The following is a 22,442-nucleotide window of genomic DNA, read 5'->3' as shown; positions in this document are numbered from 1 at the left end:
ATTTTATTTAGAAAATGAGCAACCATAACAACACCTCCTTTTCTCTCAATTTCTCATTTCCGTATTGCCAATATAATTTTACATACCGACTAAAATATAACGCTTGGACCAAGTCATTGTTGCTTATTTTACGCGTGGACGTAAACTACTGGACAAAAAAGGTGCGTGGACAAAAAATCTTTGACAAAATGTCCTGAAACCGGCTTTTGGCTTTTGTTTTGACTTTTTGTCTTGAACTTTTCAACTCTCAAGTCTGAAATATTTTAAAGTCTCTAATTAAATGGCAACTCCGCTATCTCACGTTTGCAAGGAGGCACTTGCACAGGTAATTTTAGCGATAGCAACACGCTAAAAGCAGCTAAAAATTAATCATACTTGAGGCTCAATGTAAAAAAAAAAAAAAAAAAAAAAATCAATCAAATTCAAAGTTCACTTACTAAATATTTAATGCCAACTTAACATTTCTGGCAGGACCAATTTAATCGTTTTCTGCTAGAGGGGAGTAAATTTAAAATTCTCTGATCCGTCTTGCATTTACAGCTTTCTGGAGGGTGCCTACATATTTTCTGAGAATTTTTTTATTTTATACTTTTACTTGTTTTGAAGAAAAAAAAGCATTGCCTCTAGGTTTTGGTCTTTACCTGCTCAAATGTTATACCTTCATGTTCTATTTTAGTAACGAAAATGTGTTATAATTTTTTTTAAACTCGCCTTAAACCTACTTTTTTTTTTACTGAATTTCAAAATTTCAAAATAGCTTAATAGACTACCACAAGTTTTCCCACCAACAAAGTATGATTTGAGCACTTCTAAAATGATGCTGATACATCCTTTGGACACTCCAGAATTTCTTTAATCATCCTGCTTGGCCATAAAATCAGTTTATTACCTCTCCAGCAAAATTTGCTTTTGTGCATTTTTCGCTCTTCTACCAGGAAAGGGGTCATATATCGATGGCCAAAGTGCAAAACCACCGATCTCCGTTTGTGACGCTGCAGACTTTCTGTCATGCCTAATTTATCATTGAAAAACTGGTCAACATTATTTCTTGAAAAATTCCTTGATTTGTCCTCTGTTACCATTGCCTGTAACCACTCCAAACCGATCCGTGACCAAATCTCTTCGTTATTGAGCTCGTGGAGATTGCAGTGCTTGGCAGCTGCAAAAGCCCTTTCTCCACAGCGAGAAGAAGAAGTGAGCACATCATGCCGGCGATGAGAAGCACAAAAGCGAAAAGCACCTCTTCCAATTTGACCGGTAAGAAGATTTGTCGATCGCAGCGTGGGTGGGCGATATCCCACAGCTTATCCGTGCGTGTAAGGATTCCTCGCTCTACGAGCAGTGAACTCCTGTAATAGGAAAAATACCCGGAATAAAAACGGTTTTGAATTCGGTTCAGAGATGACTGCAGAATGAACTCGAACAATCCATTTTTTTGCGAGAATGTACCTGCAATCATCGACCAACATTTTCCTGATTTTTGCTTGAGTTCAGAGGAAAAATCAAAAACATTCTTAGTTAAAAATGCTCAAAATCTCTGGTCAAAATGCAATTTGCGATGGGAAAGGCAACAGTGACATACAGTCACGTTCTATCATGGGGAGAGGGTGAGGTGACGACGAATTTTTCTAAAATCACAAAAAATCCGGTTTTTATGGAGGAGGGGGAGAATTCCCGGTCGGCCACCCGAAAAATCCGCATTTTTCGTGATTTTAGAAAAATTCGTTCCGCTCCCCCCCCCCCCCCCACACACGAAAGAACGTACCTACATTTCACTGTTATCCTTTTCCCTCGCAAATGGAGAATTTGCACGCAAATTTTTATTGCCTCATCTGAAAGTGCTTAAAGAGCTGATTTCACAGTAATTTTTATAATTTTTTTCCTGATATGGGAAATAGTACAAAAATATATTTAAAAGTGAGAAAATGCACCGCCTAGTGACGTCATCTGGCGACATTTCCCATTTAAACACGCGTATTTTAGCAGATTAGATCTTTTTGTCATATCTTCTCCAATAATTGTTCAATTCATGAACCAAGGGTATCCTCGTGTTCAGTTCACCCAACAGTTTCTATACAAAATTCATCACATTTCAATGTTTACCGGGATGGGATACGAATAGAGGGTCTCTTCGTCTCTGTTTGAGTCACTTACATTTTTTTTTATCTTTGACACTCGTCCAAAATTTACTCTTTGCCCCAGAAGAGCAAAGTGACAATTTTCTCTAAATGAACGGTAAAGTAAGGATACTTCACGGTGCATTACCCAAAAGAGAAGAATTCCTCATAAGGAGAGTCCATCTGCACACCGATTGATCTTGGCGTCGAGGCTGGGGGGAAAAGTTCCACGGCAACCAAGCTGTACAACTCGTAATCTGAGAAAGTGTCGGCGGCTGCACCAAACAATTTCCGCAAATCAGTTACGTAAGCGTAATTTGCCTCGCGAACTCGCTTCAAACCCTCTGCGATCGGTACAAAAGTCTCTGTAGAATTCATTTTCACCTCCTGCAGCTTTTGAATATGCGGGTCTACTGATGAGTTCTGCAACAGTTTACTCATTTTTATTTTATTTTATTTATTTATTTTTTTTAAAAAAAAAAACAAAAAAAAAAACACATTCCATCATACTCATTCATAAAGGTACCACTTGTCAAGCTGAGGGTGTCTTTTTCTGATTAATTTTGTGTTGCCTCTTAAATGAACGTATTTATGCAAAAAGGAACTAGAGACTTTGTGGGAAAGAAGGGATGAGCACTGGATAAGAAGCAATGTAAAAGTGATCGCGATTCCTTCAGGCAAAATGCAAAAATGGAATTTGATATTAAATGAAAAGGACCTAAGCGCCAAAATCGGCTACCTCATGAACCGTGGGCATGGCAAAATAGAATTATGGACAGGGCTCATGAGTTGAAAAACGTTGCCGTCCCCGAGTGCTGTCGTGCTAAGGAAGAATGCCTTATGAACATTCGAGAGTTGCCGAACTTCCCACGATAAAATGTTCATTTTGGCGGAAAATTGTGAATATTTTTCCTTGAAATTTTCAGACACTTTAGATCAAATTACAAACAAAATTATCTGAGAAATTGGCAGCACGGTAGAATGGTCCACGAACGCGAAGTTCCGAAGTTGTTTACTTGAAACGCTTGAATACAACTATTCGTACTCTTAGGATGTCTGTATTGCATATACACTCATTTGAAGGCGCCTTGGCGTTCATGACTCTGCTGAGCAGCGTCGCTGCTACACCACAAGGCTGCTAAGTCCCGTATGACAACTTATTTCTTAGCGGGTGATTGTTTTATTCTGAACAGTTTTTGTTAAGTCTTGAAGAATATTCACCAAAGTGTTTAAACATATTTTGTAGCTTCTCTAACGTAAAGCAACGTTCTTCGGTCAAGCACTTACTGCTCTCCGTGATGATACTCAAAAGTTTGCAACATTTGGTTTCGTCCAAATAAATGTATATCGGTAGCCAAAGTGAAAAACCTTGTATCTCCATTGCGATGTCTCAAGATTTCCGTTCAAATTGTATTTTTTCGAAGAGAGACAAGCCGATTTTATAGCTTGAATTTTATACAGAATATTCTGCTAAGAGGGAGGAAATATCACAGAGACCTACAAAAAATTTCGTAGAATAGTTTTCCAGAGAAAAAATGAAGTATGACAGAAAGTCTGCAACGTCGATCGCAAACGGAGGTACGTGGTTTTGCACTTTAGTAGTCGATATCTGTCGAGGCAGACCGCCTCGCTTATAATCGATTATACATTCTTTTACACAGTGCCTTCAAAGAGAGTAAACCGACTTGTTTTTAGGTGTATTTTTGCACTATATCTGAACATAAAACTTCATACGTTACCGAGAATATAAGATAATTTTGGCTCGTGTTCTCCGCTCCCACCGTAATGTCATCACTCAAAAAAATGTCAAGGGTCATAACTGGATGTGTTTGCACGGATAGAATCTGGATCAAAACTGCGGTGTTGTAATATGTGTAGAGGAAGAATCCAAAAACGAGTGAACTTAAAGCCAACAGTCGACTGGATGCCCAATTGGTTTCCACTGGAAATCCTGAAATGGTAAAATCATTCCGGAATGTTTAAGGCTGTGAGAAAAGTTGCGTTTTTTACTGCCAATGGGCACGTTGCAAACTTATTGCAAGAGCAAGAATAAGAGTTGTGTCTTATAGAAAATGGATCAAAAATCACAATGAGCGCATCGGCAAAGTCTGGAATAAACTCCTAACTTCACCGACAGAGCACAGCGGAGAATTTTTTGAGCCGCTCTGCGCCGTCCGCAGCGCGCATGGCGCACGACCTGCCTTTCATTATGACACTTCATCTAGCGTTGAGAGGTTGAGAGTTCGATAATTACTTCACACGACCAGTGTGTAATTTTAAAAGTCGAAATTGAAAAAAAAAAAATTCAGGATACTCGAGTTCTCCGCCAGGGAGCTCGCCCGCAAGAAATCGTTCCCCACCCGCCCGCAGGGAGCCGCAGCGCGCGGCGTGCTGCCAGCGCGAAACGCGCAATGACGCAGACGCCTACAAACCTAAGGGGATACTTCACGCATTGCGCAATGCTTGAAGTATCCCCTTAGGTTTGTAGGCGTCAGTGCGCGTTTCGAGCGGGCAGCACGCAGAGCCGCAACTGCTATAAACTTGCCCACAATTAATAGGTCAGGGTGTTAAAATGTAGGCAACTTGACAAGTGCCTGACAAAACTGAAATCTCGCATTTTGAATTAATCCTGGTTTTCCGTTGAAAAGTTCCCTTACTCAGCAAGTTTCACTCACGTTGGTTGGATAAGCACCTAGATAACGTTTTAGATCTCCTCAGCCATCTTGAATATTCAAATTTCAAAAATATAATGACCTCTTTAAATTCCTCGTTGGAAATGTGGCCTAATATCGATTTTCACACAAGTCGATCCACGTGTTACGTAAAATCAATACCTACTCAGACATTTTCAGCGTCGATGACGTGCGATATATCGCATCGATTGGCTCTATTTTTTCAGCTACTAATTATTTTTCTCAAATTAAGAGATCGCAATTCTGTTGTCAGGAGACTAAAGCACTCACTTACCAATTTTAACAAAGAAATTCAACGTAATTAAGGCGTGGTTCTTTTTAGAGAGAAAATATCGCACTCGAGTGCAGTTTCGATATCAGTATCGAATGCAATGTTTTCTCTCTAAAAAATCCACGCCTTTATTACGTTGAATTTCTTTGTTAAAATTGGTAAGTGAGTGCTTTAGTCTCCTGACAACAGAATTGCGATCTCAAAATTGGAGAAAAATGATTAGTAGCTGAAAAATGAAACCAAATGATGCAATATATCGCATGCCATTCTGACACAAAGTATGGCGTCCATCGAATCACCTTAAGCAGCACCTAAAATTTTAAAGACGTCCATACCTTGTTGTGACATGATAGCAGAGATGAAAACCAAGGACGACATTTCTTGAAGATTTTCTCTGTCGAATTTAGCAAGAAACTTGAAACCAAGCATGTATGAAATAAGGAGTGCGCCCGTTGCGGCCCAGATGTTCTCTGAGAAGTACATGTTTCCCAGACTATACCATGGAAGACGTCGATGGTGTAAGTACACAAAACCAGATCTGAAAAATATATGTATTAAATGTCCCGCCTTTCAAAGTCTGGGTTTCTTGGTATCATCATTTGGACCGCGTTTAACGGAAAGGAACCAAGCCAGATCAGCTTTTGCCAAATTTAACTGAACACTTTAATTTTTAACGAGAGAACAGTTGTGCGGATTCCTTTGAAAATTTTAAGGAATTTGCTTTGTACTAGGGAGAAAATTCACTGAAATTTGCAAGGAAATCTGCACAACCGTTTCCATGAAAAAAATTAAATTTCCCAGTTAAATTTGGCAACAGCTGATGAGGCTTGGTTCCTTTCTGCATAATGCGATCCATTTGGACGAAATATTTCAATAAGGAACTACTATTTCTGACTCATTTTACAAAAAACATATGTGCTATTTGTTCCCCAACGCAAATAGTTGCTTTTGAGAATGACCCAGAAATTGTAGCTCCTTATTTCGGAATGCAGTCCATCTATGTTTATGCATCAAAAACAGAGACACTACGATAATTACCGACAGTAATAACCATTGATTTTTTTAAAAAATTGAATCATCTACACTGATAAAAATCGAGGACTAGAATTCTGTGCCGGGGTCTATTAAGCGCCCAAGATCCCCGAGTGATATGGATGTGAAGTGGAATAAAAGTATGCGACACTCCGCAAAAAAGAGTAAATTCCGCTCCGTGATAGTGTAAGTCACTCCGTGAAGAGAATAGATTCCGCTCCGCATTCATACTGCCGTGCTAAGGAAGAACGCCGTATGAACATTCGAGAGTTGCCAAATTTCCTTGGATAAAATATTTGTTTTTGAGGAAACTCGAGGTTATGAATATTTTTCTTTAAAATTTTCAGAAACTTTAGATCAAATTTAAAACAAAATTATCTGAGAAATTGGCAGGAAAATATTCATAAATTTTCCTGAAAATTAGCGATTTACCAGAGGAAATTTGGCAACGCCTGAAGGTTCATACGGCGTTTTTCCTCAGCACGGCAGTATATAACTCAGGCTCGGGGTTTTTGGGTACTGTATAGACTTCGGCACAGAATTTTACTCCAAAATTTTAACGGTGAATCTTTCGTGTTTCTTTCTATTGTTTCGTAGTTTTATTATATTCTCAAACTTATTTCTTAATAGTGACTAGTTCAATTAGTCCAGGTTCTTATGTTCAAAAAAAGCTTCCCGTGGAACGGTAAGTGAAGCAAGTGTGGAAAATATCTTAATCTCTTCATTTCGATGCGTAAAAAAAGAATTTCGATGTTGTCAAGCTCAATTTTGCGTCCAACCCCCCAAAATCAAGATGGCGGCCAAAATGGGGGCTCGGGGGGTGAAAATTATGGAATTTGATTTTGATGTCATGATTGGGGTCAATTCTTATGTAATTTTGGTCGTAGAATCCGAATTTGAGGTCCAAAATACTCTCCGACCCAAAGGGATGCCCCAAATCCAAGATGGCCGCCAAAATCTCCAAGATAGGGTCAAAACTGCGATACGTATGTAAAAGTGCCAAGTAGGGTGTCCTTGGTAGGGTTCTTTGGGTCGGAGATTTCACCTATGATGTCAAAAACTTACCACGGATCCATTGAAGCCCAAAAAAATCAAAATGGCGGCCAAAAGGGCTGCCGTTGCGGGGTGAAATATTTTGTTGAGGCAAACATCGTCGAATGAGGTGTCACTGTATAGGTTTTTTGGGTCGTAGATTCCAAAAATGAGGTCCAAATAACAAAATAAGCTGATAGAAGTTCTCCAAAAGCCAAAATGGCGGCCATAATGGCTGCCGCCCAGGCATTGAACGCGTTTGAACAGTAGGGTGTCCCATTTTGGACGTTAAAAAAAAAAAAAAATGCGAAATCCAACAGAGATACCTGCCAAAAAGTTGTCTCATAGTTAGAAAAAAAAGCAAAAAAAATCTCAGGGTCGTAGCTAAAGTTTGAGTGGTCCCGCAAGGTACTTAAGATGTTTCACCGATTTCTCATCTTGGCAATCTTGGCGATCTTGCTGATTTTTTTTCGGTAAATGCAATCGAGGTAAAAAGTCGCAAATGCGGATAATGAGACTTCTGATACTATATTTTAAGAGAAAAATAACGGTTTGGACCCACGAGGATCAGAATCCCTCGTTCTTAGCTCTCAAAATGCAAAAATCAGCGATTTTAGCATTTTGTAGTCAAACCGCTGCTCGACCGTCGCTCGACTTAAATGTCGCGGCATTTGACGCGCTGTTTCACAATGATCCCATTGTAGGAGTGAAAAGTCCTTCAAGTATGTTCATTAGAGGTGTAAGAGAGTCACTTTGACCAATTTTTGTTGCTTTTAAACATTGAGCTCATCGTTTAAAATGTTTTTTATTTTTTGTTTTTTTTTTGTTTTGTTAATATAATTTTCCTGTTTTTCATCATTTTTTAAAATGGTTTAAAAAGGGCGACTCATCTTACACCAAAATTGAACTCCTTTGGCGAACAATATACGTAGATGGTCAAATACTTCCTCTAAAACAGTTTTTGGATTCAAAGCCTCCCAAAAAAGCCGATGTTGCCATATTTTATCCCCGGAAAACACAAAAAACCGAGTACCTATTTCAGTATTTGGAGGCTGTTCCTCACCGAGCTCATTGAGCAAATTTCAGCAAACCTTGAATTTTCATACGTTATGACCAGATTACTAGTGATTATGTACATGTGTTTATCTATACAGCCTCCCACCGCGGCGCGACGTTGCCATATACCATCGATAAAATTCGATAGAAATCCGCGTTTCCTTAGATTTGAGCCATTTTTTCGGATATTGCACATGGAATACATATGGGTCATTCCACGTCAACGCAACCAAGCTCGAAACCCGACCCCCTCCGATTTGGCTGAAAATTGGTGTACGGGGTCTTTATATCATATTAAGAAACCTATTTTGAAGGGTTTTCCCATCTGACGCCCCGTTCGCGAGATATCGACCCCCAAAGATGGGGTGAATTTTAGCGGTATTCAAAACAGCCCGTTTTAGCGATTCTCATTTTCTCGACTCTCCTCTCTTTGACTCTCCATAGCGAGACTCTTTATCAATCCATCATGCTTTGAAAGAGTGTTTCTAGACCACTTTTTCATGTAGATTCTGAATATGCCATCGAAATTGAGCTTAGAATTATTTAAATGGCCGTAATTCAGGCTTTTTTAAAATTTACTATTTCTTTGCCATTCAATGTTCAAACTGAAATATCCAAAATACAGTCTCTCCGATTTTGTGTGAGTTCTTCATAGAACAGTGCATAGAGCGCGCTAAATATGCTCGTACAAGTAGAGTAACATCCTCGAATTCTTTTTTAGGGGGTCCGGCCCTTCCCGCATTGCAGGGTCCAGCCCTACCTTCTTCAGGACCCAGCCCTACCTTCTCCAGGGCCCAGCCCTATGTGGTTAGTGCTCGGCCCCGCCTCAGGTAGGACTAGGCCCTGAGGCAGGTAGGGCTGAACCTTAACTTCAGCATGGGCCTGCCCCTTCGATGTTTAGGTGAAGCAATTTTACCTACCCCGGGTGTAGGGCCGACCCTGCCCCGCAGGTCCTAACCCTAAACTCGTTTTTTCCGTGGAGATAGAAGGGGATCATACCTTGTGCCAATATCTATTATTTTAAGACCCTGCGCTTATAGACGACCCATGTCTTACGATTTCTAGTCATGATGTTTGTGCACGAGGATGCGACTTTCAAACATTGAGCGTGATCTGAGGACCATAAAGAAACAGTGCCACATTTAAAAAACACGGGTTCTCAATGCTGAATTTTTGCCCACCCTTAAACCTAGCCCTCCCCCCCACCCCCGTCCTTTTGGAAGGGTACCGATTGCTAAGAATGCTGCCCCATCTTTGGGGGTCGATATCTCGCGAACGGGGCGTCAGATGGGAAAACCCTTCAAAATAGGTTTCTTAATATGATATAAAGACCCCGTACACCAATTTTCAGCCAAATCGGAGGGGGTCGGGTTTCGAGCTTGGTTGCGTTGACGTGGAATGACCCATATGTATTCCATGTGCAATATCCGAAAAAATGGCTCAAATCTAAGGAAACGCGGATTTCTATCGAATTTTATCGATGGTATATGGCAACGTCGCGCCGCGGTGGGAGGCTGTATAGATAAACACATGTACATAATCACTAGTAATCTGGTCATAACGTATGAAAATTCAAGGTTTGCTGAAATTTGCTCAATGAGCTCGGTGAGGAACAGCCTCCAAATACTGAAATAGGTACTCGGTTTTTTGTGTTTTCCGGGGATAAAATATGGCAACATCGGCTTTTTTGGGAGGCTTTGAATCCAAAAACTGTTTTAGAGGAAGTATTTGACCATCTACGTATATTGTTCGCCAAAGGAGTTCAATTTTGGTGTAAGATGAGTCGCCCTTTTTAAACCATTTTAAAAAATGATGAAAAACAGGAAAATTATATTAACAAAACAAAAAAAAAAACAAAAAATAAAAAACATTTTAAACGATGAGCTCAATGTTTAAAAGCAACAAAAATTGGTCAAAGTGACTCTCTTACACCTCTAATGAACATACTTGAAGGACTTTTCACTCCTACAATGGGATCATTGTGAAACAGCGCGTCAAATGCCGCGACATTTAAGTCGAGCGACGGTCGAGCAGCGGTTTGACTACAAAATGCTAAAATCGCTGATTTTTGCATTTTGAGAGCTAAGAACGAGGGATTCTGATCCTCGTGGGTCCAAACCGTTATTTTTCTCTTAAAATATAGTATCAGAAGTCTCATTATCCGCATTTGCGACTTTTTACCTCGATTGCATTTACCGAAAAAAAATCAGCAAGATCGCCAAGATTGCCAAGATGAGAAATCGGTGAAACATCTTAAGTACCTTGCGGGACCACTCAAACTTTAGCTACGACCCTGAGATTTTTTTTGCTTTTTTTTCTAACTATGAGACAACTTTTTGGCAGGTATCTCTGTTGGATTTCGCATTTTTTTTTTTTTTTAACGTCCAAAATGGGACACCCTACTGTTCAAACGCGTTCAATGCCTGGGCGGCAGCCATTATGGCCGCCATTTTGGCTTTTGGAGAACTTCTATCAGCTTATTTTGTTATTTGGACCTCATTTTTGGAATCTACGACCCAAAAAACCTATACAGTGACACCTCATTCGACGATGTTTGCCTCAACAAAATATTTCACCCCGCAACGGCAGCCCTTTTGGCCGCCATTTTGATTTTTTTGGGCTTCAATGGATCCGTGGTAAGTTTTTGACATCATAGGTGAAATCTCCGACCCAAAGAACCCTACCAAGGACACCCTACTTGGCACTTTTACATACGTATCGCAGTTTTGACCCTATCTTGGAGATTTTGGCGGCCATCTTGGATTTGGGGCATCCCTTTGGGTCGGAGAGTATTTTGGACCTCAAATTCGGATTCTACGACCAAAATTACATAAGAATTGACCCCAATCATGACATCAAAATCAAATTCCATAATTTTCACCCCCCGAGCCCCCATTTTGGCCGCCATCTTGATTTTGGGGGGTTGGACGCAAAATTGAGCTTGACAACATCGAAATTCTTTTTTTACGCATCGAAATGAAGAGATTAAGATATTTTCCACACTTGCTTCACTTACCGTTCCACGGGAGTACATAAGAACCTGAACTAAATATTTGAAATAAAATTGTGCACTTACTTCAAAGCCATTGATCCCAGGGGCACACGGACGTAGCCCAAAGAATTAACATCTTTTAAATCTCGTCTTAGCATTGCTAACCCTAGGTCCGTCTCTTTCCTTTGCAGAGACCCGATCAACCCGTCATAGGTTCCATTTCCTGCACCAATCGGCACTCCAACAGAATCGAATACCTTCAATTTAAGACTGAAAAATGCATTCAAACCATTCATAAGTGAAAAACGAATGGAATTTTTAACTTTTCAAAATTTCGTTAAAGAATTACACATATCAATAAAATATGAATTAATCATTTTTCACGCAACACAACCAAACTGTATCGATTTGAGATTCGATGGCTTTTATCGATATTCGATACTGTGTGATATCCGAGTACAAAACCACGCATGTTTCCATTTCCGCCGTGTACAAAAGTCGAAACTTTTGAAACGCTGCGATCGAGATACGTGTTTTTAGAGTTTTGTCAACAAACATATGCGAGGTCAGACGAAAGGGCCCCGAAGGTAGAGAAAAATGAAAATAAGGAAACTCTACCATAACTTTAAGGAAATAATTGTGTAACACTTTGAGGACCAGCAAGGTTGTATTACATTTAAAAAGTTGCAAATCTCCATTTGTGCTTTTAGGATTCGCGCTATCAAAAATTTGCACTTTCGCAATTTACCAAAATTTCTATAAGTAACCCTCTCGGAATAATTTAAAAGTAGAAAGCTATGTATCGCGAATTTAAGAAGAAAAGTAGAAAGATTTTCCCGACGCTGTCATTAGTTTTGAAAACGATTAATGTCAAACCCTTCTAACATTATCATGGTTGATAGTTTAAATTATTGCTTAAATTTTTTCCTCCAAAATTGGCTTTGTTCTCTACAAATTTAGTTTCCACACCTTGAAGATCATTTTGCCTGACCCCATTTTATATTGCCCGAGCCCATGCATTGATGTATTCTACAGGGATCAAAGCAAGGATAGGCCTAAAAAATTAATCATAAATCGTGATCATGTGACCAACAGTTTCAGCTCACTTAAAATTGTACAGCTCTGCCACATGAGTGAACAGTCTGAAAGTTCGCCGTGATTCTGCATCCTGATTTCTGGCAAAAAATGGATTTAAAAGCATTTCTTCCACTCCTTCGGACTCCAAAAGCTAAAACAGAAAGCAATACGAGTTTTAAAGTTTCACCCTTATTATCATCGAAGCGAACAGATATGCTTACATTCAGTAGGACTGGCAAATATAGACTGTCTTGAGGTAAAGGTATCAAAATACTGGGTGATTACCTTGAGGCGTATTCTATCCTTTATTCTATTTTTGATACAATTATTACTACTCGTGAGAGCTCATTTTGCCTACTTTTTCAAATGAAGGCGTATATCGACGGTGAAACTACCAAACCACGTATCTCGGTTTGCGACGTCGCAGACTTCCTGTCATACTTTATTTTTTAAATGAAAAACTACTTAACATCCAGTCTTGAAAATTTCTGTGATTTTTCCTCTTTGTGCGGAGAAAATTCCGTGAAAATTTCAAGGAATGATATTGATTTGGTCTACTTCAAAAAAATAAAATGTGAGCGTAGATTTTTAAACACCGCAAACGAGATACGTGGTTTGGTAGTTTCACCGTCGATATGTCGATCACGTACGTATCTATTCTGCCGTGCTAATGAAGAGCTTTATATGGATTGCATTTAACAAGAACGAACCAGCGTAATTACGGTATTTTCAAAATTATGTAACTTCCTCTTTAACTTTAAAAATACTATACATATATGCACAGTAGTAAAATTTGCGCGATTATCTTAATATTTAATTTGAAAAATAGAATGAAATTGTGAATCAACCACTGTACTAATTGCGAGGGGCGTTGGTTCATTTGAAAGGTGTTGTTCTCAATGCTTCGGGAAAACTATAAATTATTTTCTGGGGTTCGTCCCCGATTTTTAAATCCCTAAAAACTCATAAATTGGATGAGGGGAAGTGGGGGTTTTTTGTTTTTTGTTTTTCGGAAAAGTTTTGTTGCTACGCATCTTACTTTACTGTTTGCTGTCTTTTTATCAGCTGTTTTCGTTCAACAATCATCATTAAGTGAGGTTACTTCCAACACTCAACTGCCATCAACTTACATTTTTCTTTTCCCGCGTTTTTTTTTTACGGTTTTTCATGATTGGTTCCATCTTTTTATCTTTTTCCTATTGCCAATTTTTCCTCATTAAGGCAATAACCTCCAAGTTTTTTTTCTCATTTCCGATCAGAACTTTTCACGCTGTTTCTTTTCAATGTGTATAAATATGTTTATTATTAATTTCCATTTTCATTTCATCTTTTTTCTTCTGATTTATTTTTTTTAATTTAAAAATTGAACTTTTCAGTTATGATTTTGTTAAAATAATAATAATTTTTACTAATTTTAATTTTAAATAACAGTTGTTATGAGTGAAATTTTGAATGACCGAGGCGGTCGTCCTCCAAAACGTGGTCGCGTTTTCCACAATTCTTCCCATGTTCGTTTAGTGAAGCAAGAACTTAACTCTGTTATTAGTATAGAAAATCAAAGTTTCATTTCTTCATTTCGGAAGTATAAAATTGATGATCAGAACTTTGATGAAAATTTTGTTACCAAATTTTCAGTCGGTTCAATGAATATAATTTGTCATCATTGTGATGCTCGCCATTTTCAGGGTGAAATGTCCAATGGTCATTTTAATAACTGCTGCCAAAATGGCTTAATTTCTTTACCGAGTATTCGGACAAATACCGATTTGAAATCATTATTTTTATATTCTCCAAATTTCATAAAGCATATCAGAAATTATAATAGTGCTGTTGCTTTTGCCTCTTTCTCTGCAAATCGAATTGATATTCCGGGTGATGGACCTTATTGCTTTAAAGTTCAAGGATCCATATATAGGTAAGTTTATTTAATATTTACCGTTACGTAACGTACTTTTTTCAGTTTCTCAGTCCGTCCCTCCCTCCTTCCCACCTTTTAACGCATCCGGAATGCAGCTGCATTCCGGATACTGCATTTAAATCTTTCCTCTTCTGTTAGTTACTATTTGGACTTTGTCTATTCCGTTTTGTTTTTAAACATTTTAAAAATAAACAGTTCAGAGAAAATAATAAGACTTATAATTCTGTTTAATAGTGTTGTTATTATTTTATTACTCATCTCTAAATTTTATTTTTAGAATTATTTTTTAAATTTTATTTTATTTTTTATTTTAGTTTAAAGTTTACTAAATAAAATTACAATTTTTGAAAACATTTGTTATATTTATTCTCTCAAAAAAATAATTAGACCTGATTCAAAAACAAAACAGAAAATTAAATGAATATAAATAAAAAAAAAAACATGTGAAAGTGAAAAGTGTACAGGAAAAATAAGGGGCTGCAAAGCAGCCCCATAAGCCCCTAGTTTTCCTTTAAAATGAAACATTTTTTGATGAGAAGCAAAAAATATTTGCTATTCTGGGAAATTTTTTAGATAATTATGAAGATGCAGCATTACAACACTGCAATCGCGCTGGTTCCTTTTTGCCAAATGCAATCCGTATATACATTCCAGATTTAGCAAATTATCCCGAATAAAACTTTTTTCTGAGGATCAGCATATTTTTCTTGGGCATTTTGAGATATTTTAGATTAAACTGCGAAAAAAAATTGTCTGCAAATGTTGAAGGAATATTCACTGTTTTCCCAACAAATGCGTTTTTTATGAAGGAAATGTGGCAACGTCTGAAGGCTCATACAGCGTTTTCCCTTAGCACGGCATTATTTCTAACTCCTCAATTTTTTGAGAATGCTCAAAAAAAAAAAAAAAAATCTACAAGGATCGGATCGAGTATCTCACCTCTATCCCTGCGGTCACAGTTTGGCCGAATAAGTTTCGACGAGATCTTGTTTTTGGTTCATTCATGTTACCCTGTAGACCGCTCTCAAGACTCCAATGGCCAAGCTGGGTACAGTTGATCGGTGCAGATTCGGAGGGCATGTACGCATCGGTGAGTGTGACACTCGAATCCGTATCGAAGGAAGCCAAAATTACGTCACTTTGGAGACACAGCGACAATGAAATGACCCGGAACTCGTCTATAAAGTTGTTTTTGCTACTCCAAATCAGCCAAGAATGATGTTCATTCAAGAAATTGGTCTTGGGGACCTGAGTCAAAGCAAGCATTAATTGAAACAAAAATTAAAATGATGAGATGTGTAATTTGGAAATGCTGAAAGCCAGACAGGCTCAATTGCACTGCAACGTTTCAAAGTTTCACCTGCCAATTTATCTTTTATTCTTTGACTGGTGTTAGGTTTACATAAAAAATGACCGGAAATATTCACCCAATCACAAAGAAATTTAAAAAATAATGTGTTACTTTACTTGAGTAAATGAGCAAATTGTTAAATGAAACTGTGCAATACTGAAATTCAATTAGGTAAGCCCGTTTCGCTCTCACCCTTTCATTTGTTCCCTGTCGTCCTTGAAACACTTTAACTAAAGAAAATGTATTTTTAGGAGTAGAGTTACGCATGTGAAAAATGCATCGAAAATGCCAAATAGGTACCGGGAAAGAATGTCGGTGGTGTACTTAATTTGAAAAGTACATTTTCTCGGCGAGGGTACGATGTCTCAAATTTTTCCTCGTATTTTATTTTTTTTTGGAACCAAAAAAAGCAACAACTCCTCTTCAAACTTTCTTGAAATATCCCTCGTACAGAGCAGAAAAATCGCCAAAGAATGTCAAAGAAGAAAAAGGAATTTTTTAGCCCTTGGAAATATACTATATGAATACATGATATTTTTTTTTTACTTTCATAACAGCAATACTCGTCTGTAAATAGGTTGTATATCATTGCGCTTACTATCATTTACAAGGAAATTTTGAGCTGTGGTAAAATACATATATTCAAGATTAATGTAAAGATGAAGTGAGGGGCTCGGAGGACAAGGCGATTAAGCACAGCTAATGAAAAAATTGAGATATTAATGATTTCCAGTGAAACTAGTCTTAATGAATATTCTGTAAAAACATTTGCTCCCAAATTCCAATTTTTAAGCATCAAAAAGTCAGTTTAAACTTTCCTCCCGCCGTAAGGATCCATGAAATTTCGAAACTTTAAACGTGTATTTCTCGAAATAGCAAAAACTGCACTTATACGCCTTGTCCTCCAAGCCCCTCAAGTAATGCGTAATCAATCGCGGCTTAAAAAATTACAATATACGCCCGGGTGGAGTATTTTTCGAGTATATAGGAATCGCGATATGACGAGCTATGGTGAGCAAATAAAAAACGGCAAATCTACTCTTTCTTCCCTTCTCTTTCTCTTGCTCCTTTTTCTTCCTCTCCGCTTACTTCTTCTTACAAATTTTATCTCGCTTTAGGGATAAAAATTGAAACGTTCTAGTGTGAACGCTCATCATGCAGCAATTAATTGAAAAAAGGTATGAGTCTTACGTTTTGGAGAGTTTCAATGCTCTGCGGGCAGTCAAAATCAAAGGCATACCCCATTTTGGCACTTGACATCATGAATTCGGAAACAACAGTCGCTGAAGCATTCCCATCCAAAAATATGAACTGAGTCAACATATTAGAGTTAATTCGCGTCGCACCGAGTCTCAGCCAACTTTTTGCATCTGAAAACGAATGGGATCCACCAATCACCGATTGCATAACACGCGTAGATCCGGGGTGTAAAGAGGGTTCTGTCATGTCCGCATGATGATGCATGCCAGGGAGTGATTTTTGGAAGAAAATGAAAAAAGTGACTTAAACAATACCAACCTACTCCCTTGACCGAGTCACAAAGTGCAAAGGAAATATTGAAATAAAGTTGCTATTAACATAATGCAATTGACTGGATTTTTTTTCTTACCATTAATGTGCAATAATTTTACATCATTTGGTCAATTAATGCAGATTTTAACTATCAATAATCACAGTTCCACGTGACAGGAAAATAGGCAATTTATACAGAACATGCAAGTTAATTCAATTTTGTTGCGCAAAGAATTTTAAGATTGACTCCTTCAAGTAGCAAATAAGCAACATACACTACACGTCCAGGCTATAGAAATAATTTTACAGTGTAATAACAATTTATAGCAACCTGCGTGGGCTACAGGAGCAGAAGGTTTCGATTAATTTGCACTGAAAATAACATATTGCAATTTTTTTTATTATCATTATTATTATTATTTTTTTTGTTTCAATATTTTCGTATTCTTGTAGTTTTAAAATATGTAAGTCTAGCATTTTGTGTTCCTGCAGCGTCGTGAAAAATAAGTATATCCGAAGATGGAGCAAAGAAGAGCTCTGAAATGATCATCGTATAAGCATCACAATCAACTCAAATATCCTGTGTTTAATATAAATATATTCAATTTCTCGACAGAAAATAACAGTTCGGAAAAAATTAAGCACTGCACATCTCGACTATATTAAGATACCTCAAAGTTTTCTGCTCGTGTAACGGAAATGGGTTTTCAACAGTGTTATATTGGAGCGCGCGTCGCACCCAGAGACATTGAATGCGCGCACCGGACCGTGATGCGATGCATGGATTACGCGCAATGCGTGCAGTATTTCCGCAGTCTTGTAGGCGCTAATATGCGCATTGCACCGGCCCGGCTAGTGCGGCGTGTTCAAACGCGTGCACCGTGTTCAAATTAGGCACAATGGACCACTAGACAAGGTACGCATTTAGGCATTTTGATACATGTGTCTTAACCAGAATTTCGCGTAGAATACGATTCACACAACGAAAATTACTGAAACCAACTCCTAACGAAGATATTAACGTTCTTATTTCACATTGGTGACGGGGACTTTGAACTGCCCGCTCACAAGAAACTCAAAGCTCTACGTTAGTCAAATCGCGCACCACAGGGGTTTCAGCAAGCTGCTCAGTCGAGCGATGTTCATATCCGACCATGTGTTGTTCAAACTATGAGCAATTTGCTATAGCTGAGCCAAAGCGCCAAGATTGAGGTTGCCAGATTTTTATATCGCAGAGACTGTCATGATAACGTTTAGCGCACGATGTGAATCACGTAGAGCATTGAGTTTTCATGATAGGGTGGTTTAAATTCACGCATCAAGAATCATAAAATATCTTCTTAAGGAGTTGATTTAGGTAATTTTTGTTGCGCAAATCGTGTTCTACGTAAAATTTTGGTCTAGGAACATGTATCAGAAAGCTGAAATTCGTACCTTGTCTAGTGGTCCATTAAAATTTTCGATCGTTGAAACCAAGCCTCGTCTCTTATAACTAAAATCTTTGGTAAGAAATGCGGCTCTCAGCAAGGCTTCGCCAAATCCGAAGTTCGGTTAACAACGTATGACCAAAAATTTCGGTTAGTTGCTATCGCGATAAAAAAACAGTAATGGTTTACCTCAACAGCGTGATAGGCAACTCGTGCAGTAAGTTAAAAGAGACAAACAAAGCGCCCTCAGCTACCACCACATACGAACACTGAACGAATTTTATTATAACCCCTGGATGCAACTATTCGACCTCTCCGGACGTCCGTGTTGCCTACTTTCAGGAGTGAAGGCGTTTCGTGTTGCCAAGCTCTCGCCGCTCTACCCGCGGCTGCGGGATCCGAAATGACAGAGCGCCTTTAGTTCTTCGTTTATGCTACAAAGACACATCTGGTGTGCCATTTGAACCGAAAAGTGGAAAGAGTGTCTATATTACGAGCTAGGTTCAAACCAACCTTCACGTGGATTGAAAATTGGACTATTTCTGCCAAACGGAACTATGTGCATTAAAACATAAGCCCCGAGACCCATAAGACTATATGCTCAACAGGGCTTACGTCATAATGCAAATAGTTCCGTTTGGCAGAGATACGTCCAATTGATGTTAGATGTAGGGAATTATCTATGCACTTTCTTGATAAAAGAGTTAAGCCATTTTCCATTTAGACAATGTTAGAGAAGTCAAATGAAAGGAAAAGTGAATTTTAAAAAATACTTCTAATGTGCAATTACATGACTTGATAGTCGGATCTAACGGTGTGCGTCATTTATAAATGACTGCATTTGATGTAAACCTACCGTGCAGTGAGCAATGCAACAGATAGATATGATGAACATGTTTTTCGCTAAAATAATCTGCCATCAGTGATGCAACGCCTGTTGAAATCTCTCCAGCTGCCTTGCCGATAGTGAGAAGTACCGCACACACATAAGCTGAGATCATGGTAGTGCATCTTTCCTAAAAGCAGAAAATTTTAATACTTAAAATTAAAGCGCAATCCATTATCTACACAATAAGCTTTAAAGGATTATTTAATGAGATATCTGCCTGAACGCTAAACAGACAAGTTTTTACAGAATTTTCTCATTTAATTGCGATTTGTTTAATGAAGCAAATTTAGAACACATAGGCACATACATTTAAAACGACACTTTCATGTGCTTCACGCATATTCCTGTGTTGTGTCGAAAAAATTGTAGACTCACATATCAGCCAAAGGCATCATTTCAGGCAAAACTTATGGGTGGGGAAGAGGAGAGACAACACCGAAAAAAAAGTGCCCTGATAAAAATTGGCGATAGGAGGTGGTGCGTTTCAAAATACCATAGGAATTCTTATAACCGGCTAAAGAAGGCAATAGAAAAGCATATAGCTGGCTGTAGAAAGCGGAGCAAATCATATAGCCGGGCTATACGAAACTATAAAAAAGTATACAGTCGGGCTATAGTTCCTATCGCCGGGCTTTACACTTTATCGCCATTGGCTATAAGAGGCTATAAGAAATTGTGTAGAAATTCGTGTGCTTTGGAAATCATTAAGTTTGATACGGAACTACCTTCATATTTACAAAACACACATTATATTTTCCTTTCAAACATATTTTTTTTCATCAATTAAAATGAGAATAGTCCATACAGAGTGAGCAAACATTTCAAAATCATGAGTTGAAAAACGCTGACTCCGCAAGATTATATTGGAGCCTAACATAGAGCGGAGCTGCGTGATGCCAGCGATAAGCGCGCACTAGCGCCTACAAACCTAACAGGGATACTTCACGCATGGCGCAATGCGTGAAGTATCCCTGTTAGGTTTGTAGGCGCTGAGGCGCTTTTCGCGCTGGCTGCCCGCCCGCCGCGCCGCAGTGTGCCACGGCGCTTGAAGCAACTATTTCACATCAGAGGTATTGCTCAGTATCATACGAAATTTAAGGCGCTCTAACATATTAGGAATGGCAGGCATCCTTCAAAAGTACGGAGCTTTCCGCGCAAAATAAATCAAGATACTACGGCCCAAAAATAGAGCGGTAATCCAAAAACTCACTAAGTCCTAGCATCCGTAATTAGTAACATTTAGCATACACTTTATCGCCTGGCTGTTGCTCAATCGCCATCGGCTATAAAAGGCTATAAGAAATTGTGCAGCCGGCTATAGAAGCTATTGAAAATCTTACAGCCGGCTTTAGGTCTATGGTATTTTGGAACACAGATTCTACTGCCAATTTTTACCAGGGTGATGCTGATGTAACATTTTGGATGTAAAAAAGTGTGCGAGAACTCACAAAACGCTGAATTAATCGTAACGGCAGTTACTTAATACAATGTCAAGATGTAAAACTAACTGCCGTGGCGGTCGATTCAGCGTTTTGCGATTTCTCGCACACTTTTTTACATCCAGAATGTCAAATCAGCATCACTTTTTTTTCGGTGAAAGCTTAAAAAGATGTTGAAAAATACCTCAAAATCAATCAAACACACTCTCTTTCATTTTGTTAAAAATAGAAAGAGAAGGGATATGGGGAACTACATGGGAAATGCTGTGCATTTTAAGAAAAGGGGCATGTAACTAACTACCTTAAGTTATACCTTTGTGCTCCGGGTAAATAATCAAAATAAAAGATTTTACATAATTACTACAGATTTAATTGCTGAGACTTAATTCGTTTCACAAGAACCAAAAAACACATCATGACCGCTCGTCCACATTGTCAATTCAAGAATGTCGTTGCTACTTTTTTGAGCACCAGTTATTTATTCTCGTTACGTGTCGCACACTCGCCAAAAAAGAACGATTCTTAATACCTATTTTTGAAGATAAGTATAGCCAATTACTGTCCCTTATTTCATGAAGTCGATGTTTCATTGCCAAGCCGAACAAAACAACTTAAATTCATCATGGATTCAATTTCGTCTGTGATATGACAATCATCACCATGCTTCAATAGTCATGCAGATTTATTTTTTGCACCGAACTTTGAAGAGAAAATACCTGCAGGATTCCCGATACCTGACACGTATTAAAATTTCAATGAAATATTGTTTTGCAATGTTGCATGCACTGCTCGAGACAACTGCCCATCTCTTGTCCGTGCAAACGGAATTTTTAAGAGTCCCTCTTTGATCCAGAAACTCACTTGACACTTTATCGTCTCGCGGGAATAAATATTTGATCGCGTGGGTATCGAGAAATGTGTTGGAACTTCTTACATGCAAAGCCATACTTACTAACCCACTACTTTTCGCCTTCTTGTGGGTGTGGCTTTGGATTATGCTGCCAGGCTAAGGAAGAACGCCGTATGAAAATTCAAGAGTTGCCAAATTCCCTTCATTAAAATGCTTATTTTTGAGGAAAGTTATACATATTTTTCCTTGAAATTTTCAGGAACTGAAGGTAAAATTGCGAACTAAATTATCTGAAAAATTGGAGGGAAAATATTCATAAGTGTATCAGGAAATTCGTATTTTATCGAAGGAAATTTGGCAACGCTTGAAGGTTCATACGGCGTTCTTCCTTAGCGCGGCAGTATGTGTGTCAAAATTCCGCTCAGAGACCTGAGACTTAAACACCGCAGAAAGCTTCAGAGCGTGGAAATCTGATTTTCCGAACAAGATGCATACCGAAAAAAATTAAGCTCATTATTTGCATAAGCATCATTAATTGCTCTCTCAGAATAGACAACTATTCGAGCTTCCCGGTAGGTTTCTATTCTTATGCGGAAAATTGAAGGCGAACTCTCAGGTGGACTAAGAATTGATGCGCAAGAGATTGCATACTTTTCAGGCTGTCTTTAAAAACCACGCATTATGAGTGCTTCCGAGCCACTCTAAAAAAAGCAGTAATCTCCGAGTTTTCCGGACCTGTAGACACCCTGATCTAAGGAGAGCGGGTTCAGCTGGAGAATATCTCTC

General features: G+C 38.5%; 1 protein-coding gene across 1 annotated transcript; it reads right to left on the bottom strand.

Annotated features, from left to right (window-relative positions):
- Positions 1–979: 979 nt before the first annotated feature.
- On the bottom strand, positions 980–21,757 carry LOC109032662 (uncharacterized). The gene is made up of 10 exons (XM_019044908.2): positions 21,120–21,757; positions 19,335–19,494; positions 16,731–16,909; positions 15,128–15,436; positions 12,300–12,421; positions 11,278–11,463; positions 5,417–5,619; positions 3,857–4,068; positions 2,266–2,540; positions 980–1,349 (listed from the first exon to the last, which is right to left on the bottom strand). The coding sequence occupies exons 2-10, from the start codon at positions 19,477–19,479 to the stop codon at positions 1,076–1,078; spliced, it is 1,905 nt and encodes a 634-aa protein (XP_018900453.2). The 5' UTR covers positions 19,480–19,494; positions 21,120–21,757; the 3' UTR covers positions 980–1,075.
- Between the last annotated feature and the right edge of the window lie 685 nt (positions 21,758–22,442).

The sequence above is a fragment of the Bemisia tabaci genome, chromosome 7, assembly GCF_918797505.1.
Source record: "Bemisia tabaci chromosome 7, PGI_BMITA_v3".
Taxonomy (NCBI): Eukaryota; Metazoa; Arthropoda; class Insecta; order Hemiptera; family Aleyrodidae; genus Bemisia; species Bemisia tabaci.
This window is presented reverse-complemented; position numbering and strand designations above follow the sequence as displayed.

What these genes read in the sequence shown, in the direction of transcription:
- LOC109032662 (XM_019044908.2), bottom strand. Translation starts at nt 19,479, where the DNA reads ATGATCTCAGCTTATGTGTGTGCGGTACTTCTCACTATCGGCAAGGCA. An exon ending in GCAGAGCTGTACAATTTTAA is followed by an intron (nt 11,464 to 12,299) that starts GTGAGCTGAAAC and finishes TGCATTTTTCAG; the next exon opens with TCTTAAATTGAAGGTATTCG. An exon ending in TGCTATCATGTCACAACAAG is followed by an intron (nt 4,069 to 5,416) that starts GTATGGACGTCT and finishes TTACCATTTCAG; the next exon opens with GATTTCCAGTGGAAACCAAT.